We start from the raw sequence: 24,742 nt of genomic DNA on the forward strand, positions 1-24,742 counted from the left end.
CTTCTGAAAGGAAATAAAAAATATGCAGAGACTATTTTAGAGGCATTTATCTGGTAGGTTGCTGAAAGTTGGGAAAATGGTCCAGTGGAAATATAAAAAGTTGGGGTTTTGTGGGTTTTTTTAAACTTCAGTCTTGCCTAATTATCAATAGAATGAGTAAATTTTTTTAGAGAAGCAGGTCATTTCAGAATGTAATTATGACGAGGCAGGGCCCAATCTTGCTACCACACACAGCTCTTCAATTGTATGCTACTTGTAGTAATCTTTGGTGTTGACTTCAGTGAAGCTGACTCTTTACAGCATCAGAATCTGAGGCATACTTTAGGCTACGTGATCCTTTAGTGTTGGATTGATTGGCCAGTAAGTTCAATAATATGGAATATGAAACAGATTTTTTCAGTTTATAGAAGGGATTACATAGTGTCCTGCCTATGACAGAAACAGATATAACTTGGTGATCTAGTCTTTTTTGTTTCCAGTCATGTGTTCTGTCTTCGGCATTGAATTTTTCCTGTTAATTTAAAATTATTGGAAGCTTTATTTGCATTTTGATTGAATGTATAGTTGCTCTATAAACAATAAAGAAAAGCAAAGGTATTAGTTATAGAATAGCTAAAAGTGCTACAGATCAGGTGGGCTCTAAGGAAGGGGAGGAAAACAACTGGGGCCCTGGATTGCAAACACATTTGTGTATGTTTTACAGTTGAGTTGATGTGTTTACTAGATTACAGACATTTTGGCAAGGAAAAGGGCCCAAAATGAGTGAAGTTATTTGTTATACTATCAGGATTAAGTTTCCAGACACTTGAGAGAGATTTGCAAATATTTGCTCTGGTTCCAAATGGTAAGACCAGGATCTGTGATGAAACAGTGTTTTTATTTTATTTTTAGTTAAGACAGTGAAGATAAATTAAGAATGTCAACTTGGGATTGCCTTAGAGGCATTAAGGGTGTAGCACTATCAGGATAGAAAGGAAAGGAAGCACTTGGGTTGGACTGGAATAGTGTTGTTGTATCTAGTGTAATTGGGCTGTGCAGAGGGGCTTTATTGCTTAGATTCTCAAGATTCTGTGAATCTGGTGTTATCTGTGTAAACTATTTGGCCTCAGAATTCACTGCTGTACAGGAGAAAGGAAAAAAAAAATCACTCAAACCTTGGAATGTTTTGGTCTGGCAAACTGATTTTTTTTTTTTAATTAATTAATTTTTAAAATCTATACCAAACTATTAAAATAAAATTTCTGTTTCATGTTAAACAGAAAAAATACCATTAATCTCAAGCCACTGTAAAAAACTCCATGTGACTTTGCTTCAGTTCAGCCTCAACAAAATTCACTTCAATAAGATTGAAGTAGTTTCGGCTTTTTAGTCTTACCTATTTTCTTTCCTTCACTTTAAAAATCTATATTTATTTCTAACCTAAAGACTAATTTCAAATAAAAAATTAAGACACTGTCTCAAAGCTGTTGAAATGAAAGGACTATAAATGTATTAAAATAAGCATTTTTCAGTAAATGATTATTTGGAAACTGATGTGTCAAATTCGATCTGACATAGCTGTGATCTTAACCTATTTTTTTAGGCTGAAATTTAAATAATTAGTGGAGTTTTGAACTGCTCTCTCTGCTAGCCCATAGCCTAACTAATATGGCTTGAAACAGAAGAAATCTGAAACCTTTTTAAACTGAAGCCATCAGTCAAGCTACAGCAAATTTATTACCAACATATGGCACTAAAATCGGTATTGGCATTGTCTTATAAAGCTTTGAGAAACTCAGTTTTGCAGTATTTCAGAAGGACTTAGATAATTTATGTCAGAATTGGAAAATTAATTTTAGTGGTTGACTTACTGATAATCATAATGTTTATTAGCTTCAAGAAACGAGGGGAAAAGTTTCTCTTGAGTCTTTAATGTATTTTTTTTCTTTTTCTTCTCTGAGGCAGTGGGAATGTGAGTTAAGGACTTTCCCCTAAACCCTGTGTATACTATATGTGCAAAAAATATTTTGTTCCAAGCATAGTTACTGTAATATAATGGAAATTATATCTTCAGACAAATGTTGAGTGTAATCCTTTTTGGAGATTGTTTAATGAATAATACAAATAATCACATTGATTCACTTTCAATAAATAAGGCATTTTTAAATAGAATGTTATTTTTAACTGTATAGTCAGAACAGCTGTAGGAGTGTACTGTAAGAACAGCTGTAATTGTGTACTCTAAGAACAACTGAATCTGTGAATAGCTGCTTACAGCATCTTGTGCTCATGGATGTTTTTTAAAAAACAGTAGTGTTCATACATTTATTCTGATAATAGAAGACTACTATTTAGAAGTTCTTCTATTTAGTTTTTCCAGAATTTTGTAATATGTACAAACAGTTTATATTTGAAAATGTTAGATATTAGTAATTCTTTTATGGAAATCTGTTATTAAGTAAGTAGAGAACATAATGTCATATGAGGGATTCACTGCCCCTTTGACAATATTTTTAAGTAGTACTGCTTTTGACAGGAGTACTGACCCTGTAAATCACCATGTGCAGTGGGGGATAATCTTGGTGGGGTCCTCAAAGTAAATATAAATGGAAGAAAACTGTTGCCAAAACACAGCTTGAAATAATAGGTTTTTTCACTCATTGATTTCTTCTTTGGTCTAAGTTGGGTTAAAGAGTATTAATGTGTCACACAATGCAGTTTAGTAATCTGATTTATTGTAAGACTAGAGTAATAATTAGGTTCCCTGGCCATACCATATGGAAGCAACTTTGTCAGCAGCATGGAGAGGCAGAAACATATTATTGATTACTGTGATTCAACAGTGGTCTTTTCTGTTTTACCTGATCATTAGACAGTAGTTTTCTTTGAGAGGGAAACAAGTAGTTAACCAGCCTTTGGCTGTTGAGAAGACTCATTGTGACTGTGTTGAAAAGCTGAAGCACTTAAAAGAAGAGAAACAAAGATTGCTCTAGTGGCCTTTAGTTTTTGTAAACTAATCTGCAGGTGCATTGTGGTGTACTCTTTGTGTCACAGTCAGCAGCTGGCATGATCATTAAGATGTGCCTCATTGAACATGTGTGAAAATTTGACTTCGTTTAGGTGTCAGTCTATCACTACTTGATACTGATTAAAATAATATATTTGTATGAATATGGGAAGATTGTGTGTAACTGCTATTTTTTAAAATATAATTCCTTCTTAATCCTCTTCTGTGCAGAACCATGTCCAGACTGACTCAGCTGGAGAGACTGGACTTAGGAAGTAATGAATTCACAGAAGTGGTGAGTTTCACCTTACTAAGAGAGCTTTGTGTCTTTTATCAATCTCTTTATTGTTTAATCATTTATAATCAATATGAACATGTAAACACCAGCTTGAGAGCTCTACTACGGAGTAAATACCATTTATAGCTTATACGACTTTACTGAGCCTGTTATTAAAAGTTGTGTATGTTCTGATGCGTATGAGTAAATTTTTCCTCAGTTTGAAAATAACATTCTGTCGTATAGGGTGGTTACTGTACTGGTAAAAAATTAATTGTAGTATGTGTTTGAATTATAGACATAATTGGCTTATAATAAGTTTTAAACACTTACTGGTTACCATGTGTTTCATGATCTAAGTTCTGTATAAGCTGTGCATAGCCTTATTTTATTATTGTCTACTATTTAGATCCAAGGGAAACTATATTAATTTTACATCTTAATATTGTTTAAAATAGTTTTTACAGTTGAGGTGCTCAGGTTTGTCCTTAAGCATGGATCAACTTGTTTTCCTGTTCATGATCTCACGGACAAATATTTCTTATACTTACAGTCATCTCTGCTAATATCTCTCTGCTTCTACAAATACATTCCTGGATAAAGGAATTAGGAGTATAGCAGAACCTACCATATACTGACCTACCATATAATAAAGTCAGGTCTTTATGTATCAGTAAATTGTGCAGACCTGAACACTTGCCTAGATGTGTGTTTGGCAGATAGGGAAGTGTTATTTCAGGAATTGTTTGTTAGTATTGTTACACCTCTAGGTGTTTCCATTACAGCCACATTCTCATTCGTGTAGGAGCCTTAAACTAAGATGTCCAGGCCCACGTTAAGCCGTAACAGCCAGGAACTAAGTATAAGCTGCAAAATTAACTGTGTTGGTGTATTTTTGGCTGATTGCTTCATCTTTCCTAACCTTTTAGCTACAAGTCAACTACTGGTAACTTAGTTTGTTAAGATCTTTTGGTAAAAGCACAAGATTTTCTCTTGAAAATTGAGTAATTTGGAGTCAGGACTGCAATTTATGCAGGAATGCATAATATTCACAGTTTAAGAAAACTGAGTTCTGCATTTATCTGAACCTGTAGTTGTTAATATACCTGTTTTGTAATACTTTCTCAGGAGGGAAGTTTAAATAGTAAAGCCTATGCAATACGGATGTTTACCAAGGAGTAGTCTTTCCTTAACACAAAAGCTACTTCTAACACGACGTTGTAATAGAAGCACAATCCTGTGCTTCACTTCATGGATAGAGTAGTTTGCTTCTGTAATGAAGATGCATTCTTTATTGCTAGAAAATTAGTTTCTCTTTTTGAAAAGCACAAAATCATTGTGGTTTTAAAGTTCTTCTGAGTTGGGGTTAGACCACCTTCATTATGAAAGAAATTATACACACAACATTTATTTATTGTGTACTCCAGTTTAAAAATATTTTCTTAAACAACAAAGAAACAAACAAAAAATCAAACCCACTTCCTGTGAGGGTTATTTAGTGCTATGATCAGGTTCTTAGCATATTTTTGCCTAGTCTATATTTTTTAAAGTGAATTATCTGGATTTTTGTTGAGAAACCATTGGAAAAAAAGTACGTAACAGCTATAATAAGACTGTAATTAAAGGTGCAACAGATGAATCATTAAGTTGTTTTAGCCTTTCACTATAATTTTTTTTAAGTTTTTATAAAATGGCTTCCCTTTACAGCCTGAAGTACTTGAACAACTGAGTGGGTTAAAGGAATTCTGGATGGATGGTAATAGACTGACACTTATTCCAGGGGTAAGTCTTTTTGCTGTGTTAATCATTTAGTATTTTCATTTACAGTGGTATTTGTGTTGTCAGCAATCACCTATGTTAAAGTTGCTATGTAATTTTAATGTTATTTAAACCCAAAAGGCTAAGTGCCCCTTAAATGCTCAGCTAATCCACTTGGAAATTGTCATGGATCATGAGAGCTGGGTACACAGCTTTTCTTTCACTGAAAGTTACATTTTTTTCAGCTAAAAATTATGTTCCAGTTCAGAAAAAGGGTAAAAATCCTACATCAAATTCTGGATCAAATTTAGGGTTGAGCGGTCCTTCCAAAAAGTGATTGTTTTATATTAGACAGCAGGCACAAATTTACAGGATAAATATATTCTGAAAATTTTTAGTGGGCACAGCTGTAAAGCAAGCTGTGCCGGCTCAGGTGCCGTGTATACAGGCAGCAACAGCCAGTTCCTGAGAAAATATTTGGTCTCTTAATCTGGGTTCCAGACATCTCTTAGAATTACATGGGGTCCAGGCTGACCTATTATTGCAGTACTTGTGGACCTCTGCTCATATTCTGGTAAACTAGTATTTGAAATTTGAGAAGCAGCTGTTCTGTTTCATACTTAAAATCACTAGTAGTCTTCTGGCATGAAGAATTCTCTCCTGTAGTATTCTCTACTGTCTATCCTCACTTCAACTAATTCTTACTTGAAGAGTGAACTGGATGTATTAAACTTTTCTACTTCACAGTAAAACTGTGTTTATGAAAGTGACTGCATCTTCTCTGTGAAGATTTCAGTAGGGTAGCTTGCACAAATCTTTTAAGCTTATTCTTGGTTCATATGGAAAGGTAATTCAAGCTTATATTTGGCTTTTTTCTTCAGTTTAGTACAATTAGGGATTAATTGTTGGTTTTGAGGTTAAGGGGGATGCAGTTTTACACAAAAGGCAAGAATAAGCATTAAAACACTTTCCTAGATTCATGGTAACTGGTCCAACTGTTGAATTTTCAGATTACTGACTTTAGTGACCTGAAGAAACTGTGGTGTCTCTGTGTGTGTGAAAAAAAATATTAACTGTGCATATCTGTGCAAAATATTTCATTATAAAGCTTGGATATTTTGCATAAAAGTGTATTTCAGCACTAGAAACAGGTTTTCTCTTTTCATCTGGCATTAAACTTGAGACAGTTTGTTATCAAACCTGCTGGATTTTTTGTATTGAACTTGCACTTCCTGGAACGCATTATTTTCTCTTGCTTGTAGTTCATAGGCACTTTGAAGCAACTGACCTACTTGGATGTTTCTAAAAACAACATTGAAGTAGTTGAAGAAGGTATTTCAGGTTGTGAAAGCCTGCAAGACCTACTGTTATCCAGTAATTCTCTTCAGCAACTGCCAGAGTCTATTGGTTTGTATTTTCAGTTATTTTGTGTTCTTAGTACCTTATAATTCAGACACAGAACACTTGAAAATAGATTAATGACATTTTAAAGCATCTTTTCAGTTATTAAAAGTACTAGTTTTGGATGAAGCTGCAATATGTAGCTGACTAATAAAATATTTAGTAATTTTGGAGCATTTCTGACTTTATACATTACTTTGTAAATGGATGAGAAACTGTTGACTGTAATGGAGTAAAAGAATACCTTTAATCTCCCCCAGGTAATAAAGAAGACATGATTGCTTACCCGTTGTTTTGGTTTTTTTTCCCTGGGTTTAAAATTAAAGCTAAGCTTAATGAGGTCAAATGTCCTTTTTGATTGACTTCTTAATTTTGTTACAGGTTCTCTAAAGAAGGTAACAACACTTAAAATTGATGAAAACCAGTTAATTTATTTGCCAGACTCCATAGGGGGGTAGGTATTTCATCTGAATAAAAGGTTAAATTGCCTTTCTCCACATTTTTCTGTAACATTGACTCCTCTTTTTAATATTTTTACACCTGCTTGATTTCATTTCTTCGTGTTAATGTCTTAATAAAATTGAAAGCAAGTGCTTTTATATCTTCAAGTTTGCCACAAAAATATTCTCTATGTATTATTTAATGTCAAAAGACCTGTCTTTGTCACTTATTAATGCAGCCACCAATTCATGAAAGAGTAATTGAATGTGAAAGAAAACAAGATATTTAAGAAGGCAGTGAGCTGCCTGAAACTTGTTTTTGACAGTAACATAGATGTGACTCTGGTAAATATTGAAAATTATTAACCACTATCAAAAAGCTTGTGAAAATTAAGTCTAAACACAAAATTTATCTTTTTTCGTAGTATAAGGAGGCTTTTCACCTGTTCATCGGCATGACTTTTTAGTGTATAATTTGGTGTTCAGCAATTTAATTTAAAACTCACCAATGATGGCAAAACAACTCGTTCAAAATTGAGGGCTATACAAATCAAGGGTATTTGTTCCAATTAATTTTTCTCCTATTGTGATTAATGTAGATTATCTTTTGTTGTCAGAATTTACAAAATACCTCTTCACTGACAGATTTTTAGGTTCACTATCTGACTCTAGAAATTATTCTCCTTTTCAGAAACTACACTCCACTATTTTTTGGCTGTGCTCTGTCCCAGTCTGAATGTTTTCCATTCTGTGCACTAGCATATTTTCATGTAGTCCACAAACATTTCATGACCCCTTTGTTTTCACTGAATACTCTCTCATGAGGACAGTGTAAAACTTCACAAAAAAACTTCACAACCAACCAACAACCAATCAAAACCACATTTTAGGCAATTAGTAAAGGATTTTCCTTGGATTTGAACTCTCTTGGGTTTCAGAGTTTGATTTTTAGTTAAATTTGAGATTTGTAATTAATAGTGGTATTAATTAAAAGATTAAATTAATGTTGGATTAATTAACCTGTGTAGAGGAGTAATTATATTTTTCTTTTTACATTTTTTTGCAGGTTAGTATCAGTAGAAGAACTGGACTGTAGTTTCAATGAGATTGAAACATTGCCTTCATCTGTTGGGCAGCTCTCTAGTATAAGGACATTTGCTGCAGATCATAACTTTTTAACACAGCTGCCATCGGAGGTATGTATTTAATTAAAAACTGCACAATTAATGTTTTGATTTATTTTTAAATATGTAGTCTGTACAACTTTTGGATAAGAAATTAATACTTCTTGAGTAGATTTTCTTTTGTATATGTTTTTGAAGAAGGATGTATACAAATGTAAGAGATCTCAAGTAAGGAAATTTGGAATTTTGTGAAGCAAGAAGTAGAAATATGTTGCTAGTGAATAAAAGCTAAAAGAAAGTCTAACAAGTAAGAATAAATTTAATTAAACTTTACAGGGAAAAACAGCAAAATCTGTGACGTAGTAAAAACCTGCATATTTAGAGTTTTGAAGATGAATTAATACATTGGGGTTTTTTTCAGATTGGAAACTGGAAGCATGTAACAGTGTTGTTTCTGCATTCTAATAAGCTGGAATTTCTTCCTGAAGAAATGGGGGATATGCAGAAATTAAAAGTCATCAATCTGAGTGACAATAGGTTTGTGAATGTGTTTATTCAAGTAGGAGTTATATAATCTGCAATAATGGTGTAGAAGTTATGTTTTCCTTATTTCACAGATGGCTCAGAAGCTGACTGAAATTAATGTATTTAATGTATTATTGTTGTGTTCTGGATCTTCCAGTTCCACTGTCTTTATTTTAATGACTTGGCACATGCATTGAAGCACCACTTCAATACATTGATTATTTCTAGTATGTATTTTTCTGGGGAAGTAGTTTGGTTATTTTTATAAAACTTTTGATTCTTACTTAAAAGTTAATAGCCTCCTGTGTTGCATATAGAGGACACAAAACAGTATCACACTATGGCATAAAACTTGTCAGTGTACTGGGGAAGGAAGGAGTTGTATTTTATTAGAGCTGGTAATTTAAAACAGGGGAAAAATATCTATTTTAGAAATTGCCAGTTCATAGAATGGAAATGTATTGGGAGATGTAAGTCTAACTGAGGTCTCCCTCTTGTTCTGCCAGTTCAGCTTCTCTGTCCTCATAGAATCATAGAGTAATTTGTGCTGGAGGAGATCATAAAGATCATCTAGTTCCAATGGGCAGGGACAACTCCCACTAGACTATCTGTACCTTGATTTATCCATTTATTTAATGCCAAAGCCAAAGGGTATACCCCTTTCCCCTCATTACCTTGCAGAAAAAAAAAAAAAAGACAAAACCTCACAATTTTCAGCTGGGCATGTATATTGAAAAATAAAATCCTGAGGTTTCAAATTAATTCAGGTTAATTGTCTTCAGAATAGTATGCAAGTCACTGAACTGAGTTAAATTTGTTACATTGTTACTATTTTTTAAAAAAACTGCATGCTGAATGGGGCAGAAATGCATTTATTTGTTTGCTTGTTTGTTTGGTTTTAATTCCAGTATAGCTTTGAATCTAAATTAAATGCTGTTGCCTTTAAACAGTCCCTTTTAAACGTTTTTATAGACTAATGTAGGATTGTTTCTTAACAGACTGAATGATATTGATAAGTGTACTTATATAAATTCTTGTTGTAATTTACAGATTGAAGAATTTGCCATTTACCTTTACAAAACTGCAACAGCTCACTGCTATGTGGCTATCAGACAATCAGGTGAACTTTTTAGAAATTAAGAATAGATTATTGTTGACTTTATTTCTGCTGGAACTGCCAAATGCAGAGCCATCTGTTAAGTAATGAGACCTGGTACTGTGCGTGTACATCAATACTTCCTTGACATTACAATGTTTATTCTCCTGAAATAAACAGCACTGAGCCTACCTGTCTTTGGAGACTTTCATACTTCTAGCAAAGCTCTGTGCTGTTAGGAAATACAGTTTAACAGATGTTGGGTTCTTTGGGTTTTCTTTTTCTTTTTCAGGTTTGTTTGCATAGAAGAGTTAGTGCTTGATAAGCAAGTACTAGAAAGTGTAGCAGACTGTTTATTCCACAGTTTATTCCACTGGGAAAACCTAGCATGCCTTTTCTTCGAGCTGGGTTTCTGGCCACAGCCATGAACTCTCTAATTCTCTGAGTTTCAAGCTATTAAGCAGTAACTTGTGTGTTTGTGGCTTATATTTTTTGCTGTGTATTGAAGCCTTCTGTACTATGCTGATTTCCTAAACAGCATTAAAGTGTACAGTGCTGTCAGAAATCCACTAGCCTTAGGTGTAGTATAATGGAAGCACTTCTACTGATACAGTAACCTCAAGAACCCACTACACTTTTCTTTTTGTGGGTGGGATTTATTCAATCTGATTCCAGTATGAGAAGCACCTTTAAATGGCCAAATACACCTGTGTATTCAAGATTAGCCTGCTCTGTGATAGTAGCAAGTCCTATCAAGAAACTGGGTTGTGTTTTGAGTATTCAGTGTTTGCTTATATCTTAAAGCTGTTACTGTATTTCAGTTCTCATTCAAAGCCAGAGTTGCTAATCACTTCATTTTGAGAAAGTTATTCGGCAGAGAAATGGTTTAATACAAAGCAATGTAGTCTTCCTAGTATTGAGACAGACATGCTCTGGGCTGTGTAAATCATATTTACCTTTTTATGTATATTCTCATAACATATCCTTCTTTTGTTTGCTTTTTAGTCTAAACCACTTATCCCTCTTCAAAAAGAAACTGACCCCGACACACAGAAAACAGTGCTTACTAATTACATGTTCCCCCAGCAACCAAGGACCGAGGATGGTAAGAAATAGTCAGAATGCTCACTTTTGAAAATAGTCATGAGAAGACTGTCCAGCTAATATGATTTTCATTAAGTAATACTTAAAGACAAGTTTGAAGTAAAGTTGTAAGTGATTCAGAGTTACAGGTGAAGAATAAGAACAGTAACTTAATGTGATCTGTATATTGCTAAATTCTAGGTAAAAGTGTTTCATGGAGCAAGGTGAGAAATGGACTAGTGGGATTCCATTCTGTGATGCTGGCACTTCTCAGTGTGACATTCTATTTCGTTCTTGCCAGAGCCTGATGGTTTGCAGTGGGATTCTCCTTGCATGGTGTCTGCTTCTGTTTTAACAGAATGTTAGACAAAATGTTTCCTCCATTACTGAGTACATATTTTTGGAAAAGTACATAGCATTCTGGGTTTTATTTTAAAAGAAAATAAAAAAAAAATTGGTCCAGAAAAAAGCATTTTTCTCACATCTAGTTTGAACTGGTTTTATAAAATATTAGGCCCAAAATATTAAGACCTTGCCAGACAGTTATTTCTGCACACCTGTCAAAAAGTTAGGAAAAGAAGTAACGTTCCACAAGTATTGCGATCAGGAGTTAGGGAAAGAGAGTTCAATCTCTTTATTTCTTCCTTTCTCATGAAGGCAAAAATAAATATTTCTGCTGCTGTAATGAAAATGGAGGGAGCACACAAATCAGTGTCTATTACAGAAAACTGACAAATTACATAATTTGCTATTCCATGGCCCAAGTGTGTGGTACACTCAGAGAGGAGTAATCAAAACCAGTAAATTGTGCAGTGCTTTTAGTGCCTTCTAACTCTACAATGGCTCTGATAGAATTTGAGAATGATAAAATCGTTTGGAGATTCAGTGAAGTTCAAGACAGGTCCTTAAAACATTCTCTTAATCTGAACTTTTTTTACCCAGGGGCTAGGATTTTTTTCTGTAGACAAGGAAGGGGCTGCTTGTTTGGCTTGAGTTGACAGAATACCTGTCTCTGAAGGGGTGATTCCAAACAGAAGATTTGAAGTTCAATAGGTAGCTTTTTTAAAAAGTAATTTTAAAAAATTCTATATCAAATTTGTTTCTTGTTGGTTGGGTTTTTGTTTTTGTTTGTTTGTTTGTTTTGTCAGGAACAGATTCAATTATACTGAATGCTATTAGAATATTTTCAGATGTGATAAATTTTTAAGTTTCCCAATAAGCACAGACTAATGTATCCTCCAATGCACTTGTTAAGCCATATAATTAAATGTTTTTCTATTTCAGACATAGAAATAGTTAATATTAACAGTCTTGGCTTTCCTAGTGAAGGGTATACATTTGCTGGGGTGATGCTAGCAGATTTAATAGTCTATTTGGCATGCTAAACTAGAACCTGGCTGATACAACACAAGACATGGAGACATGCTACAGTAAGAGACAGTGGGTAGCCAAAAGTCTTTTTTCTCACTTGTAAAATTTAGCAAGGAATACTCTTGTCATTTGTATAACTTCTGCAAAATCATGTGTTTACCTTAAGTTTTATGTTCTTTAGGGCTTTTTTCAGGATTAGTAATAATGCAGGTTTTTGTCACTAAGTCATTCTTATTCTTTATTTTTAAATTTTCATTAAATGGAGTCAGGTGAATGCCTTTATACATGTTTAATGAGACCATCACACTGTCATCAGCCAATGTAAATCTGTATAAATGCAATTTAAATTTATTTATATACAAATACATATTTTCATTTTTATACACATATATGAATAAAAATACATTGCAGCAGAGAGTTCTGCTGAAAATTTTCAAGTGCAAGTGTTAAGACTACAGCTGTGTGTTTGAAATTTTTACTTTAAGATAGGGAGTTTACTATTATGGTAATATGACCGAGTTCATAAAGCACTGGTAGTACAGCTAGTCTTCAATTAATGGTGCTGCTTGTGTCTTATGTTTTAAGAATGCATGCAGAAGCACGCCAATCCCATTCAAGAGAAAGAAAAATTGATTTTTTATTTTGCAAAATTTATCCTATTCTTATGAGAGTTGCTTTGTCTTTTTTTAGTTATGTTTATATCTGATAATGAAAGTTTCAATCCATCATTGTGGGAGGAGCAGCGGAAACAGCGTGCTCAGGTGGCATTTGAGTGTGATGAAGACAAAGATGAAAGAGAGGCACCGCCTCGGGTTAGTGTCAAATTTATGTGTGACTACCTGGGGCTTCCCTCCCACTTATCCCCACCCCTCAATACCACCCTTTTCTTTAACTTTGGCTGTGGATTTTGCTGTGCTGAAGAAATCAAGTCTTCAGTTACAAGTTAAGAGTATCTAATAGGTGGAAAGATGATGGGCTTGGGGTTTTCTGGGGGGGCTTAGGTGTTTTTGGCTAGATCATTTAAAGTGGAGCACAATGGAAGAGCTTCAGCTGATGTCAGATGGTGTAGGGCATAACTAAGAGACTACCTGGATGGGTGGTGCCATGCAGAAGGGTAGTGAGGGAACAATGGTTAATCCTGATTTTTCTTTAAGTAAATTACCATTATCATAATTCTTTCTGCTTGCAATCATTGGACATATTAGAGGGTGGGAAGGAAAGTGATTTGTAGTCTTGCTGGGTTTTATAAGCTTAAGTCTACATCAGTACAGATAGACTTGAGCAGCAATGCAAACAGTAGATGTCCTCAATTGCTCAATGTCCTAATTAATAGTTTGTTTTAAAGCTGATGTTTTAATTATGGCATTTAATTACATGTAGACTATTACTGCTTTTCGTTATATAGGAAGGCAACCTGAAGAGATATCCAACTCCATATCCTGATGAACTGAAAAATATGGTCAAGACAGTCCAGACAATTGTACATAGGCTAAAGGATGAAGAATCTACCGAAGATACTGCCAGGGAATCAAAACGAGAAGGCCAGACAGTTTCTGTAAAAGATGTGGGGGTAAAGGTTAGAGATAATAGTCTCTTCTGTCTTTGCAAGAACTTCCAAAGATCTAGAGTGTCATTGATTCCTTTCAGCTCTCTTCTCCCTCCCCACTAATGCTTTAGCAAGAAAAATTGTCAGATCAAAGAACAGAACTTAGCTCTTCCCTGTCTAAGGAAGTCTGTAATAAATGTCTGGTTTCCAGTAGCTATTTTCCTCTGACACTAAGAAGAAGTAAAGTGACTTGATTCTCAGGCAAATACAAACTATCGATGTGTTACAGAGCTGGCTTCTTCTGTTTCTGAGGGATGACATCTTCGTCATCTTCTGATTTTCTTTTATCTGCCAGGTTTCACAATGAAATTCAGCATAGTGTCTAAGGACTTACTCCTGCCCTCATAACTGAAAGTTTACAGGAGAAGTTGGGAAAGCAATCATGGCTAGTTGGCACATGAGTCAGGAGTCTTTAACAGGTCGATGTAGCGTGATAGATGACAAGACACAGTTTGGTGCTGAAGTCTCATTGTAGAAACTCTTGGCCTTTTTTTAACTGAAAATTTAGTGTTACAAATTGACCCCAGTAGGGTTGGAGAGTCAAGCTGACTATACCTCAGTAATTGGCAGAGATTCCTCTGTGTTTCATACCTGGTGTGTTTCATACTTCATAATTTCAAAGCTTAGATTTTCCATTCTGTAGTTTCCCAAAGTATGTGATGTTAACTCTAAATATAATCTGCTAGTGAAAACCTTTCAGGATGTGTTTTCTGCTAATGTTCTTAATCCTGTAGACTTCAGAAAATGCTTCAATAAAGAACAAAGCAGATGAGAGAAAGCAGTATTCAGCAGGAAGCTCTGTGCAGAAGCCTACTGAACCAGAAGCTGAGCACAGCACCACAAATTCACAGATGACTGCACTTGTTAAAACCTTGCAAAACACAAAAACAATTGTCAACCATGAAGACACGCTCGAGGTATGGCATTGTGATGAACATCACAGCAGTCAAAGAATTGTGCTGGTGTTGTATTGAATTTGTTACTCTGGCAGATGAAAATTTATGTTGACAATAGCAGAAAATTGCCATCCATAAGCACAGATGGTTTGCAATGCAATATTTTTCTCACTTCAGTTTATAAGTAAAAGTTGATAAAGCATATAGAAAGTTCATAATGAAATACACATGCATTTAAAGAAAAATAAAGCAAACTGGATTAAAAGTTGACCTAAGTATCAAACTGTGAAAAGATACAGAATTTTCCGGGTTTTGCTAGACTGTCAGTTCTTTAAATAATTGATTTTAATTGTCACTGAAATGACAAATTATCTGATTAGTAGAAGCAGTCAAAACCTTGTGTGTCCAATATACTATGTACACTCATTTCGAATGAAACTGAAAGGTGGGTTTAAAAATGCATATTCCTCTGTGTTTATTAGTGAGCTGTCATGAATATGACTTGGATTGTCTTTACCTCTGAAAGAGCTGAATATTTTAAACTCTTCCTACATCTCTGCGACAAACACCATGCATTGGATTATTTAGAATGTTTCAGACTTCAGACAAAGGCTTTTTTTCAGAATATTGCAAGCAGGTTGGTTTTGCCTGTATTTCATAAGCAGTGGAGCACGCCTCTATCACAATTCTACAGAAGAGACTTTGTGACAACCAATTGAGGCTGTGGCTGGCTGTTTCTCCTCTAGTGTGTTCCTGCTTCTACATACTTTCTGAAAATACTGGTTTTGACATTTTTCTTCAGTTTAAAATCATAATTTCAGAATAATCATATTAGTTGTCTAACAGTAATGATAGCAGTTCTTTGTAGCTGGCTGTATGCCAATAAGTAAATGAGACATCAGTGTGTAGTCTGTCATGGATAGTCAATTCCTTACTCCCATGTAATAACCTGGTGGTAACTGTTTGAAGTTGAATCCAGGTATCTGAATTTTGCATGATTAGAAGTTTTTCTTTTCAATGTTGATTACACATGTTGTATGTCACAGCCTGTAGGAAGGGCAGTGTGGTAGAGGCAGTGAAGAGCTTGTTCTGATTGCAGAGAAAAACAGATTGATTTTTATTTATTTTTAATGAAGACTGTACTAGCATATTTGCTGTGTCTCAGTCAGGTTCGTCCTCACTGCAGTCCAAAGAACTGGCCAGGTCGCTACTATCATGGGAAAGGTGGTGCTTCAGTAGGTTCTGCACATAAAATATTCTGAAACTTGAAAGAAAAGTGAACAATGACAGACTATTTTTGCAATCTGCAATAGAGATATATTGCACTTGCAATAGCAAGCCTGTTTACTAGAAAGAAATTTGCATTTTAGCGAAGGGAGGTTTTTTTCTCCTCCAAAGTATTACTGTAAACAATCGTTTTTTGAAGGTGATAGGAATATAGGCCTCACAGTATGATACTGAATCAGTTGCATGACTGCTTTTGCAGCAGCTTTGACAGTTAATGTCTTTCATAAGAACACTGAGCTCCATCTTACAGTTAGGAACTAGTAATTTCTAGCTTAAATGTATTCATCATCAGTTTATTACTCTGCCATTGTTCTTGAAGTTAAATGACTTCTCTTCCATTTGGAATTTACTCCCAGTGTAAATTTAAAGTTGTAAACCCAATCTGCTCTTTCTCTTTTTTTGCTAGACTCGGCAAGCCAAGCTCTTTCAGCTTTTCACACAGCATAACTCTCCATTCCCAAGATTTCTTGGTCATGCGACTCTGTAGCTATTTCAGCTTGAGCTCTTTTCTGCAAAATCAATACCCAGCTGGTCAGCCTGAGGTTTTTGCTGGTTCAGTGATAAGTTTCTGGCTTGAACTCAACTGAAGGTTCTCTCCACTAATGGAACAGAGGCTGCATCTGCTTGCTCTGAGTAGATTTTTGCAGCTGAAGTTACCAATTTGGATGTTGTTCCATGGAGTTCATTAGAGACAGTGCTGCTGCTTGAAGAATTCAGTGGCAGATACTGCTGAAGTCAGTTGACTTCCATTTCAAATACAGTACACAGTTGTTACGTTATGCCTATGTTAAGTTGCTTGTTTATTTTTTCCACTGTATTGTTCAGTGGGTTACAGTTGGAATAGCATTTACTTAACCTTTGAGCAGTTGTTTAAAAAGCACAGCATGAAACTGTTTTTCCTTTAGCAGGAGTCAGAAGAGCTCTCCTCTGATGAAGAGATGAAAATGGCAGAAATGCGACCACCATTGATAGAAACCTCCATAAACCAACCAAAAGTGGTAGCTCTTAGCAATAACAAAAAAGGTTAGATACTATTAAAAGCAATACAAGTGTTTTGTGATTCTGATAATTTCTCCACTCAAAATGGCTAGTTTTTCCCATTAAATTTTGTAAAAGTAGATTTAATTTGTATGTTTTAAAAGACAGATGACCAGTGAAAGCAGAAAAAAAAAGTCTGCAATTTCTTACACTTGAGTATGTGATACAGACAGCTGTGTTAACATGCTAATTTTGGGTTCTGATCACAGTTTAAAAGCAGAGGAAGAGGGGAGATATGTGTGTTTGGGGGAACTGGTAGCTTGAAGAGACTTAAGAAAATCGTTAAGAAAACTAGTGCAGAAAGTGGTACTTACCTTGGAAGTTCTCCGTATTTTCCCCCTCTCTCGGATTTTGTGGATTATTGCTGCTACGGGCAGCAGCATCACTTGTTTAAATTTTTTAATCAGGGAAGCTGTGTCCTTTTCCTAGGTTTTAAGAATAAACAATTCATGGCAATTCTTTCTCCAGAGACACTTTACTCTTTTATTTTCTTCTTTCCTCTAAGAGGAAACTTCAGACCATTGTCTTTGCTAGCTAAGTTTTATATTCTCATAAAGATAATTTTGATCTGGGTAGCCATTTCCTTAAGAGTAAAGAATGATCAAGGATTCACAGAAAACATAATTTACAAGTTGGACAGAAAATTGCATTTTGCTTCATTTGATATCCTAGTCCAGTACTTTACATGACAAAATGCCTTTCTGGCCATTAGATGTGCAAATGTGAGATTTAGTGCAGATGACGGAAAATCGCATGGAGGCAGCAGGAAGAATTTGCTGAGGTTCTCAGGCAGGTGAAAAGATTGATGCTTATCAATGCAGTCCCTGGGTTTTTATGCCTGAATGAGTAAAAAATTCTTCCTTGTCTCTAGAGATAGATATTAGTTGCTTTTGGCAACTGTAACTGTGTCTTGAAGCAAAAATTTAAATGTAGTTCTTTGTACACTTATATCAAAACCATGGCTGGCTTCAAGTCCTTCAGAAATTATTTTTGTATGCAGGTAGTATTTAAGTATGCATACATTGTGCAAGAATCAATGTGCACAGCTCTGAAATTACTCTGAAAATGTTGTCCTAAGTGTTCTGCAAAGCATAGGAATGTGTTGGATTCCAACTCTGCAGAAGAACATTTTTCTTTCCAGTATTTTTACATCTATGAGACTATACAAATATAATCCAGTGCTGTAGGTCTTTCCAGAGTGCTTCATCTAATAAATAGCTATTTAACAAACATATAATCTTCAAAATCAGGAACCGTGTATACATTTAAAAATACATTGCATGTGGCTGTGAACTTCATTTTCATAGAGGCTAGTAGAGTAATGCAATTCAAAACTTTGAAATAGTTACAATAACAGGACTTTGATTTGATAGCTCTTTTTGGTAAATATACCCTAATGTAACACTAGCTCATGCCAAGGAAGCCTGGAATAACGCAACAAGTTAAAATTCATTAACAGGAGAGGGCTGTTTACATTGAACCAAATATTTTTTAAATAGTAAGTGTTGCCAACAGTCATTTATAAATTTAAATTAAGTTTGCAAATGTGTTAGCTTATATTTTAGTTTCCAGTAGTAAGAATTACTGAAGAACAAGACACCATTTCTGAATGCTCTAGCATACACACAGTAAATGGCTATTAAACAGATGTATGTGTCTGTAACTAAATTGGTAACTTTTTATTTCAGATGATTCAAAAGATGCTGATTCCTTATCAGATGAAGCTACCCACAATAGCAATCAAAATAACAGCAACTGTTCCTCTCCTTCTCGCATGTCAGATTCTGCTTCCTTAAATACTGATAGTAGCCAAGATATTTCTCTGTGTTCTCCAGAAAAAGAAACACATGCTGCTGTTTTATCCAAGATCAGGTTTGTAGGATACTGTACACAACTGTGCAAATATACATAGAAAATGTTACATAATCTTTCATATTATGTGTCCATTCCTTTAATTAATTACTTTATCATTCATTAATGAATGTAAATGTTAATGTTTTAAAATAATGTTAAGCAATGGAATAGCTATTCCAGTAAAATTCAGAGGCTAATTTTAGTATACAAGACACGGTTCCCATCAGTTTTGATAATAGGGTACAATAATTTCATCCTTACAACTTTTTATCCCCGCAAAATACTTCAGTACACCATTTAAAAAGCTGTGATTTTATTTGCATAAATTTGAATATCAATTCAATTGCTAACATAACTGTAAAAGGGTTTTAGAAACTTACAAAGAATGGAGTTATAGGTTGCTGCTGCTCTTGAGGTTGTAGTTAGAAGGTGCCTTGAAAAAAAATGCCAATAGAAAGCAAGACATTTATGAAAAAATGATGATGGGACTTGGAGATATTTGATTTTAAAAATAGGGTTATTGTCACTTCACACCTTTTTACACTTTATATATTTCTGTAATGGTGAGATAGCGAATCATGGATCTGGCTGTATACTGGTCTTTTTCCAGTTTTGGGTGCGTAGCGTGGCTGTGTTGCATGTTAATATTTATTTTCTCTAAAACAGTTCTTAAAGGAATGTGTTGGCTACTTATGGAATTTCTTTTTTAAGAGCTATCTTTTTTTCCAGGCAAGAAGATGAAAATTTGAATAATCTTTTGCAAAATGGGGATGAATTGAACATTACAGTAGAAGAAAAAATAACTGTGCAAGAGAAGGTTACAGATTTGTCTGAATATGAATTAAGCATCGAAGAAAGATTAGGCCTGATAGGAAAAGGTGTTGATCTAAGCACTCCTATGGAGGAGTCTCACAAATTAGACCAAATAAACATGAATGTCAATCAACTGGTTAGTGAAGAGGCAGTGCCAGTTCCTCTAGAAAGATTACAAACACAGGAAATAGTTTCAGTGAAGGGCTTTTTGGATAACAGCACAAAAGAAGAAAGTAAGCACTTGGAAAATGGAAATAAATATCCTATAGATAAAGTAAATGGACATCCTCAGGAAGCACTACAGCCTCCCAGTAAAGACAAACTAACAAGAAGCACTACAGTTGATGGCGATTCTGCTGAGCTCTCTGTTTCAAGGAGCACTGAAGATTTGTCCCCACAAAGAAGTGGTCCTGTGATGAAATCTCAGAGCACCACCAGTATGGACACTGGTGATCTGAAAATCTATGATATTGTTAATGAGAATGGATCTCAACAGCCAAATTCAGTGGCTAAATCAGCATCTGATAGCACAGATGGAAAAAACATAATCCGAAGTAAATCAGCTACTCTTCTGTATGACCAGCCCTTGCAGGTTTTTCCTGGGTCATCATCATCATCTGATTTAGTATCTTCTGCAAAAACTGTGTTCAAGTTTGACTCAAATCACAATCCTGAAGGTGCCAACATAGTGAGAGGGTCAGTGACAAGTGGTGCACAGAAGTTCTGTGCTCCCCAGTATAATATCCAGTACAGCAGCAGTGCAACAGCCAAAGATACCTTGTGGCCGCAGAAACAAAACTCCCAAGTAGAACAAGGCAGTTTACCTCCCTCACGCCTGGTTAGGTCTGACAGTACAGAAGCTGCCAGCTATGTAAAGCATTCTGCCAATATGAATTTCTCCAATCATAACAACGTCCGAGCCAGTGCTGTGTATAACACTCATCAACGGATGGCTGGGAGACATGTAGATATGTGGGCTATTCCACCCAGTGATAGACTGCTCCCAGGAGCAAGCAGACACACTCTTCAGAGGCAGAGCAGTGTATCTTCTACAGCTTCTATAAATATTGGGGATACTGGACCTCCAAGGCGGACCCAGGTTCCTGAAGGGGACTATTTAACATACAGAGATTTGCATTCAATGGGAAGAGCTCCACCAGTAATGTCTGGCCAACAGAGGCCTCTTTCTGCCAGGGCATATAGCATTGATGGTCCAAATGTACCCCGACCACAGAGTGCTCGGCCGTCAGTGAATGAAATACCAGAAAGAACTATGTCAGTTAGTGACTTCAATTACTCACGGACTAGCCCTTCCAAGAGGTCAAACCCAAGGGTTAACTCTGAGCACTCTTTATTAGACCCTCCAGGAAAAAGTAAAGTCCCTCATGACTGGAGGGAACAGGTGCTGCGACATATTGAGGCTAAAAAGCTAGAAAAGGTAAAAATAATTCTAACTTTTCTACCTTTCTGTTACCTGGTTATAGAGTAAGTTAAATACTCCATGTTTTGAACTGCTTTTAATTTCCAGTGAAAATGTTCTTCTGATTCTGCCTTAAAAAGGATAAATCTGTTTGTGGTTAATATCTAAGGAGCAGTCAAATTGTAGACTGTAAAGACAAAAAGGTCCCTGTTGATTTTCTGTCATACTTGACAGCTTAGTCCAATTACTTTTGAATACATTTAATAATGTCACATTGACTTGCTGGACTGCAAGGCCAGCTCTTTTAGGCCAGGTAATTTTTATAATATTTGGATTGTATTTAAATATTCCCTTACACTTCTTGATCTTTCTGTTTTGCCTTTTCACCCTATTTCATCTCTTTAAGAACAAGGAAAAGAAAATAAGGAAAATCTATTTGGAAGTGCCGGTCTATAGCTTCAGTTAAAGAACTCAAAAGCCATGACTAACATGTACTTGCCTCCAAACCAGTTGTGTTTTGAAGTTGGGTGTCTGACAGATTGTTGAATGAATATGTATTGCCATGAGATGGGAATACTTAAAATCTTTTTCATTTCAGAAAATTGCAGGTGGTTTGATACAGCTAGAGATGGTGAACAGGATTCTTTATGTATTGTAAATGCTATCAAGAATTTCAGCTGTTATGTAGAGCTGAACAACTACATATTTTAAGAATTTTAGTAGAGACTGGAAAAGTATAATCTGTACTGTCCAGCTAAACCAGTTTAAAATATCATCACTAAATAATGGGTAGAATGTCATTAGCCTGGTCCTGTTTCCTTGGAGGGGAAGTGAGTCAAGCAGCCAAAATATATTTTGATTATGCCATCTCAATGGATTTTCTTTTATATTTTCTTTTGAAAGAACAAATCACAGAATTATTGAGTCTGGAAAAGACTTCTGAGATCAAGTCCAGAATTAGAGATGTGAAGCTCAGGACTTTATCTGGCCATTTCTGTTAAGGATAATACAAAGTGCTTTTAGAAATACATTAATAACAAAAGGGGGACCAGAGAAAAGCTACATTCCCTATTCGATGAGAGGGAACATAGTCAGGAAAGACAAAGAAAAGGCTGAGGTGCTTAATGGCTTCTTTGTCTCAGTCTTTAACAAAAATACCAGTTATCCTTTGGGCAGCTGGGCTCCTGAGCTTGTAGACAGGGATGGGGAGTGAAACACCCCTCCTGTAATCCCTGAGGAAGTAGTTAGCTACCTGCTGTGCCACTTAGATCCAAACAAGCCTATGGGACCCAATGGGATTCACCCTAGGGTGCTGAGGGAGCCGGTGGAAGAACTGGCCAAGCCGTTCTCAATCATTTATCACCAGTCCTGGCTGGCTGGGGAGGTCCCAGATGACTGGAGGCTGGCCAGTGTGACACCCATCCACAAGAAGGGCCAGAAGGAGGATCCAGGGAACTACAGGCCTGTCAGCCTGACCTCCGTGCCTGGCAAGATCATCCTGAGTGCCATCAAGTGACATGTAGAAGACAACCAGGGGGTCAGGCCCAGCCAACATAGATTTAGGGAAGGAAGGTCCTGCCTGACCAATCTCATCTCCTTCAGTGACTGGGTGACCTGCCTAGCAGATGAGGGGAAGGCTGTGGATGTGGTCTACCTCGACTTCAGCAAGGCCTCTGACACAGTCTCCCACAGCATCCTCCTGGAGAAGCTGGCAGCCCATGGCTTAGACAGGTGCACCCTTTGCTGGGTTAAAAACTGGTTGGATGACCAGGCCCAGAGAGTGATGGTGAATGGAGCTGCATCCAGCTGGTGTCTGGTGACCAGCGGTGTCCCCCAGGGATCAGTGCTGGGCCCAGTCCTGTTCAACATCTTTACTGGAGGAGGGGATCAAGTCCACCCTCAGTAAGTTTGCAGATGACACCAAGCTGGGGGGAGTGTCAATCTGCTGGAGGGTAGGAAGAAGCTGCAGAGGGACCTGGACAGGCTGGGTTGATGGGCCGAGGCCAATGGCATGAAATTCAACAAGACCAAGTGCAGGGTCCTGCACGTTGGCCACAATAACCCCAGGCAGCACTACAGACTGGAGAGCAGCTCAGCAGAGAGGGACCTGGGAGTACTGGTTGATGACAACAGGTTGAACATGAGCCAGCAGTGTGCCCAGGTGGCCTGGAAGGCCAATGGCATCCTGGCTTGTATCAGGAATAGTGTGGCCAGCAGGAGCAGGGATGTGATTCTCCCTCTGTACCCAGCACTGGTGAGGCCTCACCTCCAGTACTGTGTGCAGTTCTGGGCCCCTCACTTCAAGAAGGATATTGAGGTCCTGGAGCAGGTCCAGAGGAGAGCAACAGGTTGGTGAAAGGAGTAGAGGGAAAGTCTTACAGGGATAGGCTGAGGGAGCTGGGGTTGTTTAGCCTGGAGAAGAGGAGACTCAGGGGGGACCTTATCACTCTCTTCAACTACCTGAAGGGGGTTTGTGGTCAGGTGGGGGCTAGGCTTTTCTCCCCACAGCTAGTGACAGGATGAGAGGACGTGGCCTCAAGCTGCTCCAGGGGAGGTTTATGTTGGATATTAGGAAGCACTTCCTCAAGGAGAGTCATCAGATGTGGGGATGGACTGCCCAGGGGAGTGGTGGAGTCACCATCCTTGGAGGTGTTTAAGGAAAGACTGGATGTGGTATTTAGTGCCATGGTGATTATTATGCTAAATATCCATGATAGCTAAAGACATTTTAATCGGAGATGGTTAGAAAAGTTACTTTTCAAGTACTTGGAGGGATGGGTTTGCTTTTGTTTGTTCTAAGTTGTGTAACTTCTGGTGAAAGAAAGGGAAAGGTTTTATTTGTTTTCTGAAGAAGCCTGCTTAACAGCTGCACCTATTCTTCTGATCCAGTTTGAGTCATGTACAACATAAAACATTTTAAGACTTTCACAGTACTGTGCTGTATTGTGGAGACCTTTTGTCCACAAGGCAGTCACAGACTTCACAGTCTTCCAACCCTAATAAAAGGTCTATTCTCTGATCTTCCATTCTCCTGGATCCATGTATCAAATCTTACATGAAATGACAGAGAGGCAAAAATCCCAGAAATCCGTGAATGCAGAGAGAAACAGAACTTCAATGCACTACTAATGCAGTTTGTTTATAGCTTGTTCTTGTATCATCTACATTTGACAGGTCAGGGATGTTTAATCCACCAGTGGAGCCTGTTCCAAGTGCTGCAGCAGTGGCGGTGACCTTCACTGATAAGAAACTGGTTGCTTGACTTGATTCCCTTTATATCTCTATACTTTTGATCTTAATTTTTGTTTCCTACTAGAGTTATATGGAATAGCTGCTACTGAGAACTTAGCAGTGCATCAAGTTTTACTGATCTTAGGAGTCTGTTGTATTTGCAGGTGTTCTTCTTGCTCTCTGGCGTTGAAGCATTTTAAAGTAGCTTTTACTTAGCAATCTGAGACTTCTTTATGGATTTAAAAGTGAATGTGTATATAATTGTATACTTCATATTCTCTTTAATATAACTGACTTAAAAAGAAAAATTTAAACTGAGAAAAATGTAGGTATGATCTGATATGGCAGCTGGCAAATATGATAATGTGGAAATTCTCAGATTTTACTGGATATTTCTTTGTTATTTTAAAATAATGTTTTGGGCATTTCTTTTTGTAATTAAAAATTTATATGGGGGATGGTTAATCTATAAATCAGACTTCTGAAATGTTTTGAAGTCTGAAAAAATTCAGTAATTACAGAACACATTTAAGGAA

At 36.4% G+C, this 24,742-nt stretch overlaps 1 protein-coding gene across 7 annotated transcripts in view; it reads left to right on the forward strand.

Moving 5' to 3' along the window:
- ERBIN (erbb2 interacting protein) overlaps positions 1-24,742 on the forward strand; it is a 122,002-nt gene that overhangs the window by 82,824 nt on the left and 14,436 nt on the right. For 4 of the 7 annotated variants that reach the window (XM_051642630.1, XM_051642631.1, XM_051642627.1 and 1 more), the window contains 14 exons: positions 3,218-3,281; positions 4,971-5,045; positions 6,284-6,428; positions 6,804-6,876; positions 7,929-8,058; positions 8,408-8,523; positions 9,562-9,631; positions 10,613-10,712; positions 12,752-12,873; positions 13,467-13,637; positions 14,402-14,584; positions 16,756-16,873; positions 18,577-18,760; positions 19,472-20,993. In XM_051642630.1, the coding sequence (XP_051498590.1) occupies positions 3,218-3,281; positions 4,971-5,045; positions 6,284-6,428; positions 6,804-6,876; positions 7,929-8,058; positions 8,408-8,523; positions 9,562-9,631; positions 10,613-10,712; positions 12,752-12,873; positions 13,467-13,637; positions 14,402-14,584; positions 16,756-16,873; positions 18,577-18,760; positions 19,472-20,993 (3,073 nt within the window). The remainder of the gene's footprint in view (positions 1-3,217; positions 3,282-4,970; positions 5,046-6,283; positions 6,429-6,803; positions 6,877-7,928; positions 8,059-8,407; positions 8,524-9,561; positions 9,632-10,612; positions 10,713-12,751; positions 12,874-13,466; positions 13,638-14,401; positions 14,585-16,755; positions 16,874-18,576; positions 18,761-19,471; positions 20,994-24,742) is intronic. The other 3 variants (XM_051642628.1, XM_051642633.1, XM_051642629.1) reach the window with 2 other exon arrangements.

The sequence above is a fragment of the Apus apus genome, chromosome Z, assembly GCF_020740795.1.
Source record: "Apus apus isolate bApuApu2 chromosome Z, bApuApu2.pri.cur, whole genome shotgun sequence".
NCBI lineage: Eukaryota > Metazoa > Chordata > Aves > Apodiformes > Apodidae > Apus > Apus apus.